This window comes from Aulonocara stuartgranti (genome assembly GCF_965226115.1).
Source record: "Aulonocara stuartgranti genome assembly, chromosome: 23".
NCBI classification, from domain to species: Eukaryota; Metazoa; Chordata; class Actinopteri; order Cichliformes; family Cichlidae; genus Aulonocara; species Aulonocara stuartgranti.
Window position 1 is genome coordinate 4,427,550 of NC_138958.1, and position 19,183 is coordinate 4,446,732.

Below are 19,183 nucleotides of genomic sequence, written 5' to 3' on the forward strand. Positions count from 1 at the left end.
AGGGTGCTCGAACACGAAACCAACAGATTCAGATAATGTCATGTTAATAGAAAGGACCGCATGTGTGAAACGTGCTAAAATCTGCGAATAACAGACATACAGTAACTGATTGCTTTACCCCTCTTTTTTATGTTGCAGGACCTTCAGATAGCTTCGTCATGCCAGTTAAAGAGTAATCAGCTGACATTTCAAAGCAAAGAATCTATTCCCTGACCTTTCCGTGTTTAGCAAGGCTTTTTGATAGTGACCTCTTCTTTTATCTCTTAAATGTGTCCGCTATCAGCTATTCAAAGCATACCTTTGAACAGAGGTCTCAGATAATTCATAGAAAGGAACCTTTCCATTGTGTTGCTATAACTGCATATGCCTCTAATATTTCATTTTCCACTTTGCGCAGTGACAAATGTGTTCAAAATAACACTGGAAGTGCATTTCTCTGCCTGCAAGCTACATAATTGTAAACCCTTTTTTGGGGTACACTTATGTTCCAGGGCAATAAAAAGTAAACATTCGCACCAGTACTTCTAGATTTTAAGGTGAAATATTAAAGCTATTTAAGGGGAAAATTTAAAAAAAGGAAATGTTGTTTTTATTTGTATTTTATTAATTTCGAATAGATCAGGGCTACTGTGATTTTAAATTGTTTTGGAAAAGCTGTTTTTGGTGTTGTGTAATGCACTGCCAGTGAATTATTTGTGCTCTGAGGACCAAACACCTGAACTGAATGTGCTGTGTAATGTTTAAAGTCTTAAAATAACATCTGGACACATAATGGGAGAGGGTCGATTTAGGGCACCGCTTAGCTAAAATCCCCCCTTTGAGAAATAATTTATGAGCGAGCCGTGTGTGTGCGCTTGTTATGTTTATCAGGACAGAGGAAGCATGCTCCATTCCACTTACCTGGGCTTCATAATACTATTGCACCATGTTGTGAGACAAGAATGCGATTGTGCAAACACCAGCTAAAGCTCAGACTCGCTATCTAGGTTGGCTTTCCCTAATACCGCAACATTAATACCTTGTGTGTTGCTAGGTAACTAATGGACAGCTATTAAGTGGGTAACAGCGAGCCCCTAATTTGATTCCAGTGTGATTATTTAATCAGCATTTACCAGTCAGCAGTAGTTAAACGAACCACCTATAATGACATGAGTAAGAATGCAGCTTCTTGCTGCTGAAAAATAACACTAAGACAAATGTTTCTTCCTGCAAGCGGGTGAATAATTACACTATCTAAACATGGATCATACATGATCCATGCCTCCCACGTTATGGCAGGATAATTGGGTTGCCATGGTAATGCGGACTGCTCCTATCACTGTGGTCATACGCCAGATTGGAACTTGAAGGAAGCCTACAGAGGTATCCCGATCCTAGGCTGGACTGTTGTAATTCCTTATTGCGAGGCTGTTTAATAGCTCTACTACCTGACAAAACCATATTTATATCTAATTGTTAGCCACTTATCACTGGCTGCCTGTGGGACTCATAATATCCCCGTGGTTCTTGGAGTTCTAAAAAGTATAGTAGGAGGTAGAGCCTTCAACTTTCAGGACCCTGTTCTGTAGAATCAGCTCCCGGTTTGGACTCAGACACCACGTCTACTTAAAAAATTAGGCCTAAAGTCCTTTTTATAAATCTTATATTTAAGGTTGGATCTGTTGTTCAGTGATATAGGCTCAAAATGCTGGGGTAGATGCTATATTGTGCATCTTCTCTGCTTTCCTCTCTCATCCACCATGCATTTATTAGTATGTTGCACTATTTCTGTAACCTTCTGTGTTTTCACTCTTTCTGCATTTTTTTTCTAGCTCAAGTGCTGCACGTTACTGATCTGCTGCTACCGCCATTAAAAACTAAATTGTTTATCATCTCTCTTTTGTCTTCGCTTTCCACTCACCCCAACTGATCAAAGCAGATGGTCAACCTCCCTGAGCCTGGATCTGCCAGAGATGTCTTCCTGTTAAAAGGGAGGGGGGTTTGGTGATCCGAGGATATTGTTGGGTTTCTCTTTAGAACATTGTAAAGATTTACCTTTCAGTCTGAAATGTTGCGCAACATAAATAAGGCTGAATTGAAAGCTGAATGTTGGAGACATTGACAATAAAGGAGAATCCTAAAGAGTCTCTCAAAAATGAAATGTTACAGAGCTTACCATTCTGTGACAGTTCATCAGTTTAGGAATGATGCTCCTAAATTTAAAATTAAAATATTTAAATATATATTTAAAGCTGAATTCTATATACAGTCATGTAAAAAAGAAAGTTTCCAAAGGACTCTGTGCAGTCCTGTGACAATCTAAATACATCCATGATTCAACAGCTTGTGAAACCAACACTGTAAGGAGTTTTGACCCATTCTTTTTTATTCTTCTTTATAATGTTGCAGTTCACAGCACTTAGTTAAGGTCTGGACTTTGACTGGGCCGTTGCAGCATGTTGAATCTTTTGTTTTTCACAAAATCCATCCACCAAAAGTGCTTAACAGCTGGTAAAAGGTGTTTGTGCTGATATGTTGTGTTTTGCTTTTGTCAGACTGTGAATTATAGCCAAACATGTCTGCTTCAGTTTAATCTGTGGAAAGGTCACAGTTCCAGGAGCCTTGTGGTTCTTTCAGATATAACTTTGCAGAGCTAAGCTATGCTGCCATGTTCTTTTTAGAGAGAGGAGGCTTTCACCTGACAAGCTTTCTAAAGACTGATTTTGTTCAGTCTTTCTTTAACTGTACTGTCATGAAGATTAACATTTAGTATGGTAACTTTTGTTTTTTTTCCATTTATTTTAGCACTGCGTGGTCTGATTTTGGGGTGAACTTGCTGTGATTTCTACTCCTGGGAAGATTGTGGCATTAACACAGACACAATAAAACCCCCAAACTTCAGTATTCATGAAGGATGGTAAAGTTCACTGCATGCATTTGATTAGAAGTATTTACCCTTTTAATTCCCATGTAAGCAGTCAGGGTATGTTTAGTTTTTTCACAGGAATGTCCTGTCCTATGTACAGTCCTGTCTATTTAGCTGTTCTATTTAGCTTCTGACAATGCTAGATTACAATAACATGCATTTTACAATAAAACATAATAAGCAAAAATCATAAAGGAATCAAAATTGAAGAAGAAGAAGGAGAAGAAGTTGGTTCTAGAGCTGCCTTTTGTCCGTGGTGTGAAGATTGAGACTGTTCTTTATCTCTAATCTTTCTTAAATCTTTCTGGAACAGTTGACAAAAACTCAACATAGCAAAAGTTTTAATAAGTTTTAAATTTCTAGTCTTCTTGTCTCTGAACATCAAACTTAACCAAACTGTCAATTAAAAGCTCCAGAACAGCTTCCAAAGTCTCCAGTCTCAGCAGTCACATTTGGTGGTGCCCAATAAAATTAAATTAAAATACCTCTACAACATCTTGATTCTGTTTGTTGAATAGTTTCACTCTGAAAAATAAAAGTTCATCCACTGTTATGTTTAATGGCTTTTTTCAATGGCTTTTATTTATCTACTTATGTATTTTTAATTATCCTCTATTTATCTCGTTGAGATTAAAGTCTCCTTTTCGACAGTGACTTGACCAAGAAAGAGGCGTTTTATTGTTATTTTATAACAATAAAACGAGTAAAGAAACAAATAGAAAATGTTTCAACTCGTCTCCAAATCCTGCGCAGTTTGTTGGCTTGTTGTTTCTTTGTTCGTGCCACACAGTTGTGTATATTATATGACTGCATGTTAAAGCTACTTTTCTCCCCACTGTATGTGCTCATGCATATTAATCCATCGTTTGTGAACGTGGATATGATGCGTGGGAGTGCGAGTAAAAAGCCGGTCAGCTGGATGGCATCGGGGTTACGCATACACGAGCCCCCCAGAGTCTAACTAGCACATGCATGTTGTCATAGCAATAAGTGCCGTGTAGTTACACGTGAGATTTATTGTGGATCTGTTGTGCTGTTTTACACACATAAACCGGTTATCCACCAGGGCATGTGACGTGATCATGAAACCCACCGAGATAGCTGATTTGCGATGAAGCATTTCGCACAGTTTTGGTGCTCGTGAATGGGCAGCAGGCGGCTTATCTTCATCGTTATTTTTCTCTCCCGAAGAGTCCTTAACCTCCTCCTCCCACGCAGACCTCCCAGGTGCTCAGCTTGGCTGGAGGCTTCACGCACAAACAGAAACCGACACACAGTAAAACAGGAGTTAACAGTAAAGATGAAGGGGGGGGGGGGGGGGTACAGTGGGTGGGCGACACTTGTTCATTATCGACTGCTTAGTGGAGAGGAAAGCATCTACATGACTGTGTGAGGAACGTCTTGGACAGAAAGAGGTGTGTGAGAGTTTATTTCCAATCGTTTTTGGAGCAAGTTAATCTGTAATTACAGGAGGCATCGTAGATAAAACCGTCAGATTCAAAGTTGTAGCAAGATTGTGTCAAGTTTTAATTTGTGTCTTGCAGCGACTTGAAGGAGGACAACCGAAAGCAGGAAGGATCTATGACAGCTCAGCACATCTAGAAACAGAAACAGGGTAAATATCTATCTATCTATCTATCTATCTATCTATCTATCTATCTATCTATCTATCTATCTATCTATCTATCTATCTATCTATCTATCTATCTATCTATCTATCTATCGACACATAGACCACTGTTCACACATTTCTTGCCTGAATGTATGTGTGTGTCTGATTGGATTGAATTTTCTCCTGTTGCTATACTGCTATACTAATTCTCACCTTTCTCTATTTTTAACAAATAATTTGGAAACAAAGATGTAGTGGAGTGGAAACGAAGCTCTATATTTCTGTTTCCTGAAGGGTTGGTACATGTTTGCCACCTTTTGGCTTCTTTGCATCCAAAAGACTTTTGCACTAAAGTTGTATTTTCTCGACTGGTAACATAATTTGTTTGCTGTAATAGAGAAAGCAGATTGTATTACAGTTTTTCTCAGTCGCTTTGGTGCGTTTCTCAGATCAGAATTGAAATTCTCATAACTATTAGTTCAACCTCCACAACACTCAGTCATTTGTGCACATCATAGTAGCAATTTCTCCTCTCTCTGAACAAACTGCAAATGATTTTGGACATGAATCAGTTGCTTCCATACATTTCCCTGCTGCTTTCTGACATTTCCATTTGCTTATGTCATGTCAGTCAAAAGTAATCATACCTATGGATGCTGAATAGTCATTCCCAATAAAACTAATAGTCATACATCCATTGCTTAAGTCATCACACACAAAATTGTTGAACTAGTTATCACATGCCAAATATTGGCCATCTGTCAAGCAAATCCTATACCTTTCTGTATCATTTTTCCTGGAAATGTCTCCGAAATTGAACAATTGATCTCAGGTGAATTACAGCTGTCACTCATGAGGAGGCTCTACCAAATTGGTGATTTTATGTTTACATGTATTCTACAGTGAACAAGTGACTGTAGCATATTTTTCTTTTGCACAATTCTGTAGGATTACAAACACTTCTACACAATGGAAATGTGAAACGTACGTATTCAGTGTCTCAGTTACTCCCAAGACTCCCATAACATCTACAGTGACTTTACTGCACATTTCAGATGGCTGTACAGGTAGGCCATAGTGCTGTCGTCAGCATTTTCAGGTGTCACCAATTGTTTTTGCAATGGGAAACACTGAAATTATAAACTGTCATAGTGGAAACATGACAATGCCATTTGACTATCTTGTTCATAAAGATGGTGTCAAGACTTTTCATTTTGATGGCACTGACAGTTTCATTGACATGGATACTTGCTTTTGAGGTATGGATAATCAATTCTGTGCATGTGACGTGCTTTTGCAGGCTATCCACTAGGTTTTGCAGTTTGCACTAATTGTTTTGGGAAATGCACTAACTGCTGTGCAAATGTTAATGGTGTTCTGAGAAACGCACCAAAGCGACTGAGAAAAACTGTAAACAAAGACGTATGCAGTGCAGATGGGTTTGTTTGTTTGTTATCTTAGCTGCTCACTTTATTAGGTTCACCTGTTCAGCTGCTCATTAATGCAAATATCTAATCATCCGATCACATGGCAGCAACTCAGTGCATTTGGGCATGTAGACATGGTCAAGACGACCTGCTGATGTTCAAACTGAGCATCACAATGGGAAAGAAAGGTGACTCTGAAAGTGTCATGGTTGCTGGTGCCTGACAGGCTGGTCTGAGTATTTCAGAAACTGATAATCTGCTGGGATTTTCCTTCACAACCATGAAGTTTACAGAGAAAAAAACTGGGGTGCTTGTTGTTGGTGTGCATATGAGCATCTTTGAATGTGCAGCACGTTAAACCCTGAAGCAGATGGAATACAGCCGCTGAAGACCACACTGGGTGGGACTCTCGACAGATAAGAAGGGAACTTCACTGTACTCAAATGGCCTCCATAGTCAGTCCAACAGACCACTTTTGGGATGTGGTGGCATCGGCTGTGTGATGCTATCATGTCAATATGGAGATCTCAGAGAAATGCTTCCAGCATCTTCTTTAATCTCTGCCACGAAGGATTAAAGCAGTCCGGAAGGCAAAAGGGGATCCAGCTACTGTCAAAGAGAAGATTCAACTTCTTTATTGTTGTCTTTCCTGTCTACACGTTGTTCTACACTGACAGTTTATTGTCTCGGGCTGTGAAGAGTTTGAAATAATTCAACCTTCATGGGAAAAATCAATAGTCCCCTTTGAATCGCTGTGATCTGGACATTTATCATGTACATCACTGTGTCATTTTCTACTGAATGCTGTTTGACATGGAAAGGTTATTGTGTGGAGTGTTGACGATTAGAAATAGGAATGTAGGCATATTTGTCTGACTTTGATTTGTCACACGCCACAAAATATTGGCTGTGTGTGTGTGTGTGTGTGTGTATGAGAAGGTCAGGCCATATGAGAGGTCTTTCATGTCTGTCTTGTTATGAAAGCTGAGCTGAGACAAACTCTCCACTCACCTCCGGAGGTTCACACACGCGACATCCTGACCCTCTCGTCCACAGCGGTGAAGCTCTGACGGTTACCTGATTTTAACTGGACTGCTTGACTCAAAGTCTAAAACATGAGTGGTGAGTAGTCAGACAGCTTAAAGGCTTTTTCCACTCGCTACTTTGTGCGATCACGAGAAAAATACCTGCCTTTATTTCTCAATTTCACAGAGAAATTGCTGGGATTGTAACCACGACAGAATAAGACCTGCACCTGGTCTGATTTTAAAGAAAGCTGTCGTGTTTCATCGGCATAAATTAATCAGTGTTTTGAATAGTATCAATGTAGTTTACAAAATATGACAACTGTAATATAACCAGGCAAACTGTGTTTTGCGCTCATGGACATGAATTTCCACCTTTTTTGTGTGAGTGAGAGTAACGTTGTAAGTAATATATTTAATTAGGAAGCATTGTATTTCATGTCAGAAGCAGAAAGTGTGGGGAGACCTCACCATGGCAACCAAGAAAGCGTTAAAAAAGGTGGAAAAATCTGCATTTTTAACCCAAAACGTCGTCTTTTGTACTTGGTGACAATCAGTGCATTAAAGGTTTTGAGCATTTCAAAAACTACCACAGATTGAGACTGTGTTGTATAATAAGTGATAATAATAATAAAGCATTGGAACACGGACTAATTTTAAAAAAATTTTTTACATGCTGGGGGTTTCCTGTTTAGTATTCATGAATTATGTCCTGCATTACAAGCTGCTTGACTTTTGCCAGCCATATATCCACCATGAGTTCACATGTTTTGACAGATTTATTGTTAGTCAGTATTCACTTGGATTTCAGAGTTTAATATTATCTCTTCATTATAATAAACGCCTGATGATTATCTGGGGTCAATGCCCCTTTTATTATGGTATATTTCCTGGTTGTTGAGTTAAGGTTTCAGTGTTTATTTGTCAAAAAAAAATTAAGGCAGCTGGAACTGCAGCTTTTTTACTGAAACTGTGAATGAAACAGGGATTTAAAACAGAAACTCTGCAGTCTTTCTGTTCATTTGCAGCCTGATCAGCATCTGGATATTTTGGGAATTAGGTTTTTGCATGTGAATACTAATGAAGCACAGAGAAGTTTTTAAAAAAAGAAACATTAAGCTGACTCACAGCTGAAAGTTTCTGGTCAGCTCCAGCCTGACAAAATGAGCTCATGCGGTGCAGCTTACGATCAAACCGCTCTCTCACTGCTTGACTTGTATTGAGGCAGAAAGGAACATTTTGATCATTTAATTGTGTTCATCACAAGATTTATGTAGTAATGCTGTTATATTATAACCTGTGAACTGCCTTAATGTTCAGCCCTTCGCTGTAGTGCCTTTCCTTCCTTGAGACTTCCTTTTTCATTAGTCTTGCCTTTACTGAGCTTCACGACTGAACATTTTGTTTTCATTCCTACTCTAGTGTAACGCTGTAGAAACTGGCAGCTTCATCCACTCTTATCCATTACACACTAGAATGGGGTTATCAGCAGAGGTGTGGACTCGAGTCACATGACTTGGACTCGAGTCAGACTCGAGTCATTAATTTTATGACTTTAGACTTGACTTGAAAAAATGTTCTAAGACTTGTGACTTGTGAAGCCGACGGGTAAAGAGATCGGTTGTTATCGGATTACGTCGTTGAAGAGAAATTGTTCGAGCCATGTTTCCGAAGTAACAAAGACGCGACGGATGGCCTGGATTGCAGCCATTCAAAGATCAAATATAACGTCCCAGAACACTCCAGCTCACAGGTTAGTCTGCTCCAAGCATTTACACGAAGGTCAGTGTTTTTTAGTAGTTAATACGTCATTTTCATAACATAATTGGTGATATAGGTTACAAGCAAGTCTGGCGCTGAACAGAAATTGTCGCGCTATGCTCCTTTATTTATTGTGCATAAATAGTGAATTGTCCTGACACAATATTGCGTTTCGCTTCTGTTATTATGGTACACTGACAAAAACACATACTTTTATTCACAGGATAAAACAGTTGTTTTGTATCACTAATTGTCCAGTGCGATTACAGCATACAGTATTATTGTCACTGCTACATTTCTGTGATGGGTACCAGAAATTATTTCCACTGCTAATTAATTACCATTGAGCTCAAAGGTCCTATTAATAAACGGTTAACGAATGTGTATTTATGACGACGATTTGTGAGACTGGTAAACTTATGATACTTACGATGGTCTTTACTTTCTACACGGTGCATTTCAAGGTCCTGCACCCATCCGGCGGTAAACTGTACCTGGGCTTGTTGCAGTGACCTGAAGTTACTAAACTTCATGAGTGTGTGCACTCACTCCAAGAAGCGTATAATTATAAATATGCATATAAATATGCTACGATGAGATAGCTGACTTCATCTAACTAGCAAATGTTGTCCAGGCTACGTTGGTGATACAGTTTTTTTAATGTGTATGATATTTTTGTCATGCGATTTTAAAGCCGGTCCTACAACCGCATCCAAGAATAACATGCAGCTTATCTCAGAACTGTCGGTGAAAATTATTCTTGGAGCTAGGTTTAATTGAGCTGCATTTTAAAGAGGTGCAATTTCACAATTTGTGTATATTTTCTAAGTTCACTATTTTGTATGTGTTGAGAAAAACACAGATTTAAAAATTACATGGTCTAATATTTACATTTAGCATAACTGCAACATTATTTTTTCATTTTTTTTTTAAAGACTCGAAAGGACTTGAAATTCAAAATTTCAGACTTGTGACTTTACTCGGACTTTTACACCAGTGACTTGAGACTCGACTCTGACTTGCCTGACATTACTTGAGACTTGACTTGAGACTTGAGGATAAAGACTTGAGACTTGCAAAACAATGACTTGGTCCCACCTCTGGTTATCAGTCCACTCCAGTCCTCCAGATAGTAGAACATTGTGACCGCGCTACACATTCGTTCAGACATTTATAGACAGCAGGTCTGAATCGTGCTGTGAGAGAACTAAGAAGACGTCCATCTCTTTGCGTGGTTAACTTTTTCTTTTTTACTACATGTAGATTATGTATAGATTGATGCAAACCTTATAAAATGATTTGAGTAGATTCGGTTTTTGGTTTTCAAAATAAAGTGTTTATCTCTGGGGAAGAATGAAAAAATGATTTTTGTGTGAGGTCAGTGATTATAGTAGATGTGAAGAATAAGCAGATGAGGACACTGCCTGTTTATTACCCGCTCTGTGGGACTTCAAGTTTGTTTGCAGTGGTTGGCTAAGAGGAAACAATGTAGCCTACTTAGATAGGAGGAAGTGCGAGCAGCGTCCATGTGTTACACACACACCGAGAGAGAGAAGGGAAACACGGTAAGACTGAAAAAGTTCGTTATTCATGTTAGGTTTTAGTCTATTTTATATCTCTAAAAGTTGATTCTGTTCATCTAGACGTAGCGTTCCTTCACTGGGCTGGTTTCAGTCATTATGCAAATGTACTGTTTGTAAGATTGGGGAAACCTGCAGTCAGTTGGATGAGTGACGAAACGTTTCTCCCACAAAGCGCTACGTCCAGATGAACAGAATCAACTTTTGGAGATTTATTACCTGAATGATTGAACACGCATCAAGAAGTCTACTTTATAGCTTTAAGCATAGAAAAAACTGCAAAGCAAGGCTTGAAAAAGACACAGCTCATGTTTGCTTACTCAGTTCAAGACTAAACCAGCACATAGTCCAGCTTTGCTTGTAACTGCAAAACCAGAACTATGCTTGCAGTCTGCTTTTTGTCATAGTGACAGTGTGTATTTTAGAGTTCATGCTCTTGAACGTGTCTTTATTGTTTTTTTGACAAATTAGGTAAACAAGCTATTGTACACTATGAGGTCATATTGAAGTGCTCATACATATTTTTGTTAGGAATGCCTTGCTAGTTAGTTGTTCGTGCCTTAGATTTAACAAGATGCTGTAAACATTTCTCGCAGATTTTGGTTCATATTGTCATGATAGCATCACACGGCTGCTGCAGATTTTGCCCCTGCACACCTGTGATGCGACTCTGCTGCTCCACGATATTTCAAAGGTGCTGTGTTTGACTGAGATCTGGTGATTGTTGAGCACAGTAAAATAAAACGATGTGAGCATAACGAGTCCTTATTTGAGTCATTTCTGCTATCCTATCGGCTCGAGTCTGGACATTCTCCTGTGACCTCTGACCTCTACATGGTATTTTCACCCAGAGAACTTTTTTTTTTCTCTTTTTCAAACCATTCTCTGTAAACTCTAGCGATGGAAAATCCCAGCAGACCTCAGTTTCTGCCTATCTGACACCAACAACAATGCCACATCAGAAGTCACATGATTCCCATTTCTTCCCCATTCTGATGCTCAGTTTGAATTTCATCACGCCCCTTTGACCATTTCCACATGCCTAAATGCTTTGAGGTGCTGCCATACGACTGGTTTATTTGCATTAATGAACAGTTAAAGTTGAAGGTGTACCTAACAAAGTGGCAGGTGAGATGCTGAAGAACAGATTAATCCAAACTGTGGCCAATTAATGTTTTGTCCACCAACTGTTTTACCACTAAACTGAACCAAATTATACACAAAAAGGGGATGTTTATTCTCTGAACACTAAAAAAGAAAACTGTGTATTCATAAAACTATTTCAGCTTGGTAATCTTCTCCATCTCAGTTGGCACTGGTAGGTTACATGGTTCAGGCTTTTTAGTTACTGTGCCACAGCTAGGTCAGGTTTTGATTTGTAATCCTAAACAGGTGCTTCAGTGTTTCACACAGCAGCAGCTGTTTCATCCTGTTTTCTATTTTTTTTTTTTCACCCCGAGCAATTGAGCAACATGCGATGTGTGTGGATATTCTGTGAATGTCTTAAAGCGTGCCGTCCCTCCAGAAACTACACGTGACAAAAACTTCACACTTACCAAATAATTTTTATTATTTTTTTCTTAGTTTCACACGAGACCTGCCTCCTGGACCAGGTGCTGGAGCTTATTATGAACGAGAAGCCCCCCACCAGTGCCAGCCTTTTCCTAAACGAGGACACAGAAAAACCACCCTTACCAGACAGAGTAGACCTGAGGAGGCGCTTACGCAGCGCCATGGAGAGGAGAGCAAGCAGCATGAAGGAGAGGATGAGCTCCGTCAGCAAGGCCAGTGTGAAGGGTTTCCTGAAGAGGAACTTGTTCGTTTTGTTCACCATCGCTGCCGTGGCTCTGGGTGAGTGGAAAGGAACAACAAATGGAGGTTTTTTTTCCGCTTGTGCTTTTATATTTGTGCATTTCGATGCTTATTTATTAGTTAATTTATTTATTTGCCAGGTATAATCCTGGGCTTTGCTCTACGCCCCTACAATCTGTCCCTGAGGGAAATCAAGTACTTTTCCTTTCCTGGGGAGCTCCTAATGAGAATGCTGAAGATGCTGGTGCTACCTCTAATTGTCTCCAGTCTGATCACAGGTTAGCTTCTAATGAGCACTTAAAAGCAAATATGTTTTATTTTCCCACACTGCTTCAGCACAGTACTGTCTAGATCCGGAAAGAGAGCAGATATCCTATCGTAGTCTTCAGTATTTACCAGCAAGCTGTTTCTATGATTAATTTAACATCAAATTCAAACTTTCATCAGTCCACTGAGAAAATAATGTTCTCTGCCTCAGGCATTTCCTCCTTGGACAGTAAAGCATCTGGTAAGATGGGTTTGCGCGCAGTGGTCTACTACATGGTGACCACGCTGATTGCTGTGTTTATCGGCATTGTCATCGTCGTCATCATCCAGCCGGGGAAAGGGAACAGGGACAGCCCCGTGGCCAACGGTGGGAATATCGAACCTGTTCAGGCTACTGATGCTTTTCTGGATCTCATCAGGTAACGACTCAGAAACTTGACTCATGTGTTAGGTTACACAGTGTTTCCACAGACAGTCGCAGTTCATATTACGAGAGCAGTCTAACAAGAATGTTAAGAGATGGATTAATAGATTGATACCACTATTTTTTATATGAAGCTACTGCCAGTAATCAAATTACTTAGCTCAGGATAACTTCCAAAACACCCAATGGTGTTCACACCTCTGTCTTTATAAGGTACAAGCTGTAACCTAACATGTTTGGATGGCAGACATAACAATTGGATGGAGTCAGGCTCTTTCCATTGCTTCCCTTATTTGTTCTGAACGATGCTAAATGGCTGCAGAGCTATACTTAGCCACAGACAGTGTAAAAGATGGGCACAGCCACCATGATGTCACCGATCAGTTAGTGAAGTTTGTTTGAAACTGAGAAACCACAGCACATCACAAGCATCTTTCTGACTTTTAGAATGACAGTGATTTACAAAAATGACTCAATCTTATTTTCAGTGAGACCTGAAACTTGGACTGAGCCCATAAAGTTAGCAGGAACGTGTTTACTGAGGTCAGAGTGAAGCAACTGAGTGCTGTTTTCCCATAGACTACCCCAGGAGTCGCCCCCTGCTGGTTATTAAAATAATTTAGGTTTTAGGCATATTTATTTATGTATATGTGGCTCATTTGATCTTTGCTTTTTTCTATTCTAGGAACATGTTTCCTCCTAATCTGGTAGAAGCCTGTTTCAAGCAGGTAAGCCTTTGTTTTCATCCCAGCCATGGTTCATATCTTCTTCATTATGGAACACTTCATTTCATTTAAAGAAAGAAAATCTCCTTTATCTCTAAATCTTGATCAACAAAAATTTGCTAAACATATAGTTTTATTTTCCTAATCTCTATTACATTGCATGTATTGCTATGTAACTACCTTAAAAACATTTCATGTCTGTTGCAGTATAAAACAGTGTACAAGAAGACTGTTTACACCAGAAATGTGACCGTAACCCTGAACCTCACCGACTCGCTCAATGTGACCGATTCTGCCTTGAGCATGAACCTCAGCACGGTGCTGCACACCATACAGGTGGGTGTCTACAAGCATCTTCAGGTATAAGTGCAATACTTTAATCACTATGAAAAAGAAAACTACAGTGCGTATTGATTTGTGTGTAAAACGTTTTCAACCACAGGAGACTGTGGAGGAGGTCGTCCCTGTGTCTGGCTCCTCGAGCGGAGTAAACGCTCTGGGTCTGGTGGTGTTTTCCATGTGCTTCGGTCTGGTCATTGGCAACATGAAACAGCAGGGCCAGGCTCTTAGAGAGTTCTTTGACTGCCTGAATGAAGCCATCATGAGGCTGGTGGCCATCATCATCTGGTTAGTAAAAACCCAGCATCCACACCATATGAAGATTCTGAGTAGACTTAACTGAAGAAAACTCTCCCTTTAGTCTATAAAAGCAACTAACCCAATAAAATTACCATTATAGTAAAACAATGTTTCCAAACTTGCAGGTATGCTCCAGTAGGTATCCTGTTTCTGATTGCTGGGAAGATTGTGGAGATGAAGGATCTGGCAGAAGTGGGCAGTCAGCTTGGGATGTACACTGTGTCGGTCATCGTGGGTCTTCTCATCCACGGCCTCTTTGTCCTGCCAATGCTTTATTTCCTGGTAACCAGGAAGAATCCTTACAGCTTCATTGGCGGCCTGCTGCAGGCACTGATCACTGCTCTGGGAACCTCCTCCAGGTTAGCTTCTGCATAATTCAAACATTGTTATTCATTCATTCTGAATCTCATCATAAGAAGCACTGCATTACTTCCTTTGTGTTTAGCAGCATTAAAGGCCAGTCTCTGCTCGTGTTTATGGTAATGCTAACATGTCTCATCCTGTCTGCTTCAAGCTCTGCTACCCTGCCCATCACCTTCCGCTGCCTCGAAGAAAACAACCACGTGGATAAACGAGTGACGCGTTTTGTCCTTCCCGTTGGAGCCACCATTAACATGGATGGCACCGCCCTCTACGAGGCAGTGGCAGCTATCTTTATTGCTCAAGTCAATGGCATGGAGCTAAACTTTGGTCAGATTCTCACCATCAGGTAACAGTACTTTGGTTTGCTAGTACTCAGCTGAGCCCTCTCTTTCCTCCCAGAAGATGGGCAACCTGTGGTCATAAAGAGATGATCGCTCTCTCTACTCTCTGACTGTCACAGCAGAAACTAAGACTGATCAGACCAGGCAACATTTTTCCAATCTTCTATTGTCCAACATTGGTGCTACAACTTGTAGCCACAGTTTCCTGCTCCTAGCTGTCAGAGGTGGCATAGGTGTGTGTGGTGTGTTGCTGCTGTAGACCATTTCTACATTCCTAAACACACAGGGTTGCTGCCATGTGACTGGCCGATTAGATACTTGCTTTAAAAGCCATTGAACAAGTGTATCTAATAAAGTGGCCAGTAGGTTTAAATACCTCCTACTGCTTTTGGCTGTTCCATTTTTCACGAGAGGTTGCCATAACGGGCAGCTCTGTATATTTAAACTAGCAAATATTTACTGAGGATGGCCTTCCTACTGCAACCCACCAAGGGCTTTGTGTCTGCCCTGGGATCAAATCAGGGCTCCGGTGTGTAAACTGCCACACTATTACAAATAAAATACTCAAAGTTCACTCAGCAAAATGAGAAAATAAAGTCTTTAGATCGAGTTGTCACTTGAAATTGCTGAGATTTTAGCTTCAATACAATTTTAAAAATTATAACTGGTATGCAAGAATATCCATACGGTGTTTACGAAGGAGGTGCTAATCTATAGACTATGTGTGTAAACATGCTTAATTCTGCTGCTAAGTTGGTCATTTTAACATAGTAGCCTATGGAAATATTTTGCATCAAACCTCTAGTGTCCATTTAAGGAACTGCAGTTTCTGGCACTTCCATGCTGTCCCCTATATACAACACATACACAAATACAGAACAAGGTAAACGCGTGAGATAGGGATTTGCTCCAGCTTACTCCTCTTTCTGATCACACTTTTTATTACTAGATAGGGAAATGAGAGGTTAATAAACATGTAAACATATATTAAAAGTGTGTTTCTGCTATTACTATTATTAAACAAAAATACATTTTAAAGAACATATGGTAGAGACAGTATTCCTCGTGTGCTTTTATCACACTCTACTACACCCACCAGCAGTGCACATGTGCTGTTTGTTTGTTTCCTTTTATTAAATGCATTCACTCGCCTCTCCATCCCTCCCACCGCCCACTCAGTATCACAGCAACGGCTGCCAGCATCGGAGCAGCAGGCATTCCTCAGGCTGGCCTGGTTACCATGGTGATTGTATTGACATCGGTGGGACTGCCCACGGAGGACATAACGCTGATCATCGCTGTGGATTGGTTCCTGTGAGTTCCCACTAAATGTCAGCTTGATGGGGATTGGTCTGGGATTGTGCCAGCTTAAATGTCATTGTAAAGCTTCAGAGAGCCCAGAGGTCCCACAACTACAAAGGTTATCGATGCATAATGCAGAGTGATGGATAAGAGAGCCTGCAACTGTTTTCATAGCATCCATCCATCCATTTTCTTCCACTTATATATGCAGTCATTTTTTAGTCTTTCTCACTTATTCTCTCTCTCTCGTGACTCCAGGGACCGTTTGCGTACTACCACGAATGTTCTTGGCGACTCCCTCGGGGCCGGCATTGTGGAGCACCTTTCCCGCAAAGAGCTGCAGAATCAGGACGCCGAGGTGCGCAACTCTGTAATCGAGGAGAACGAGAAACCCTATCAGCTCATTTGCCAGGACAATGACATAGTCAATCATCTCAACAGCGAGACCACAATGTGAAGGCGAGGGAATCACATGAAACTGCATGAACATACAGAAGCATTAGCATGATGCAGTGATGGAGAACATGATAGCCAATGCTTGAGGTTCACATCTTTCCCTCAAATACAAAAGCTTATCTGGGAAATACGACACAGTGACGCCTGTCCTGGGACAGCTTGATGACAGAAACTAATGTTCACGAGTTGTTTAGGAGCATCCTGTGATTTTTATTTTATTTTATTTTTTTTTGAAATGCAGTTCAAAGCCATCAAATAATCTCACTTTCAAGCTTGAAAACACAGCATTATTAGAGAAACAACACCATTCATAATGTAAACCAGCTTATTTTTTCAGTCTTGTGAATTTATTCTTTAGACTTTGCCCAGTTCTTCTGCATGACTAAACATTGTCCACTGCAAACACCCATTTTTGTCATTCTAATAATGACTACCTCTAATAGGACTTAGATGTGGGATTTCCACAGCACTACACAAAAATAAAGCTGGATGTAAATACACGAGCAGCAGTATTGTTTCCTTCCTCTTTTAAGTGTGCTTACACGATTTAATCGTAAAACTGTGACTGTTAAACACTGGATACAAGTGAAAAAGAAAACTTTTACTCCTTTGTTTTATTTAGTTGATATATTTTAAATGACTTTATAGACTGTTCCCCACCCCCAGTGCTTTCTTATGGATATTGGTGTGTATTTCTTGTATTTATTTGGTGCTATATGGGCACAGTACTGCAATGCTAAAGGAGTAATTAAACAGAAATAGCTGCAATACTGAAGGTGTTCATATTCTCGGTTTCTTTTTTCCTCCTGTTGATAGCAACAGTGTTTTTAAACATTAGTACACTATTACACCAATCGGTCTGTGTTTTCTGCATTATATGTTATTATCTACTCAACATGTAATTGGATTTTTGGTATATTTTGATTGAAGTGTTGCTGGTTACTTTACAGTTGATGGTTTTGTGAAAAAGTGCAGTGAAGAAACTTGGTGAATGCTTTTGAGAACCTACACAGTTGTTTCAGTGTTGTGCATAATTATAAAAGTGATGGTGTGAATACACGTGTCTGATTTTGTACCAGTTCATGCCCATTAAGAGGTCTCGAGTTTTTGTTTGCAGGTTAGAGTTTTGTTGCTTTAAGTTATTTCAGTAGAATTGTTATTTCTGATGAAGGAGCAGCTCAACATGTTGATGGACAGCGTGTGAAAAAACATGATAAATAAATGTCTCAGGAACTGAAATGAACTGTGATTCTCATTATTGTGATTGTGGCTACCCCTTGTGGAAGATATTCTCCCCTCCAGACACTCTCAGCTGCTCTCTTAGAGAAAACAGTGGGTCAAATGTTATATGAAAAACAAATTTCACATATGGATGAGGTGAATTCTTCTTTTTTATTACGAACATTTCATCTAAGTTTGAAATCCTTTTATATAAAAGCTAATAGTTAAGTTAACCCAGGCTGTGCTGCTGTAAGCACTACAGATATGTCACTGCTGGATGTGATAGGGAAACCAGAATATTTAAACAGAAATAAAACTGTTTACAAAACACAAGACACAATTTACTGCTTTTTCTTTAGTACAAATAATAACAGCACTATTTACATAGTTTAATATAGGACAAGTTGTATAAAAGTATATACATAAGTATATATATATCTAAAGTATATCTAAAGTACCTAAAATAAATATTCTCATTATGTATAATGACTTTTCAGAGTCATAAACATAATGAAACAGCAATTCATTATTATCTTATTTTAAAGTTACATTGTGTAAAATCTCACCACTAGATGTCAGTAGATTGCAGATTGCAGTCAAATGTATTCTGTTTTCTTAGCGATCCCAAGTGTACAATCCTACCTACCACTACATATAAACAGGAGCTGTTTATATGTAGTGACTGTAGGGTTTCAGTCCATTGTTTACCGCAGCTGTCAATATGCGTCCATGTTATTTCACTCTTGAGGAGGCTGTAAAACTTTGGAGGAGTCCAATATGAGTCAGTGAGTCAGGTAAACTCACTTCTGACCAATGGCAACAATACCAAGGAGAGATTTTGAGGATATTCTTAACTCTTGCCTGTTCTGTTAGTTTTAGTGTTGTTAGACTAAATCTGGTGAGAGTTGCTTCACATGTTTTACAAAGGCTCTTATATTTCCTTTTCCTGTTTTCCTTTTTGTTGCGTTTTCATGAGAGGTAGTGGTACTGTTTCTTGATGGCAGCTCAAATGTGTGGATCTAATCTTATAAGGAGATTACCTCTGATTGGATCTCCCGAATATTTTCATGTCATTGTCATTCGTTTTATTGATGTCAGTACATTTTATCATAGTTTTGTCCTCATGCCTTAGTTTTTATCTTGCTTTTGTCTGAAAAAAGAGATTGTGGGCAAAAACTATGACAAAAGTTATTGGTCTGCAAAATTAACACTTGTACAGGCGCAAATTAAAACTGTTGCCAACTTCTATATTTAACGGATTAATTCTAAGTTTATGAAAATGCAATTTGTTGGGAGATGTAATTACACATACTTATCTTTCTA

The 19,183-nt window shown here is 39.5% G+C and overlaps 1 protein-coding gene across 4 annotated transcripts; it reads left to right on the forward strand.

The window, feature by feature from the left end:
• The first annotated feature begins 4,252 nt into the window (after positions 1–4,252).
• slc1a6 (solute carrier family 1 member 6) lies at positions 4,253–18,116 on the forward strand. Of its 4 annotated transcripts, XM_082522962.1 has the most exons (12): positions 4,253–4,320; positions 4,450–4,520; positions 11,895–12,161; positions 12,263–12,400; positions 12,601–12,808; positions 13,499–13,541; positions 13,746–13,874; positions 13,981–14,165; positions 14,303–14,536; positions 14,692–14,886; positions 16,061–16,195; positions 16,442–18,116. In XM_082522962.1, exons 3-12 carry the CDS (start codon positions 11,939–11,941, stop codon positions 16,638–16,640), a joined length of 1,689 nt encoding a protein of 562 aa, XP_082379088.1. In that variant the 5' UTR covers positions 4,253–4,320; positions 4,450–4,520; positions 11,895–11,938; the 3' UTR covers positions 16,641–18,116. The 4 variants fall into 4 exon arrangements, with proteins under 4 accessions (XP_082379088.1, XP_082379086.1, XP_082379087.1 ...); XM_082522960.1 differs by lacking the exons at positions 4,253–4,320; positions 4,450–4,520 and adding an exon at positions 8,576–8,722; XM_082522961.1 differs by lacking the exons at positions 4,253–4,320; positions 4,450–4,520 and adding an exon at positions 10,234–10,295.
• The last annotated feature ends 1,067 nt before the right edge of the window (positions 18,117–19,183 follow it).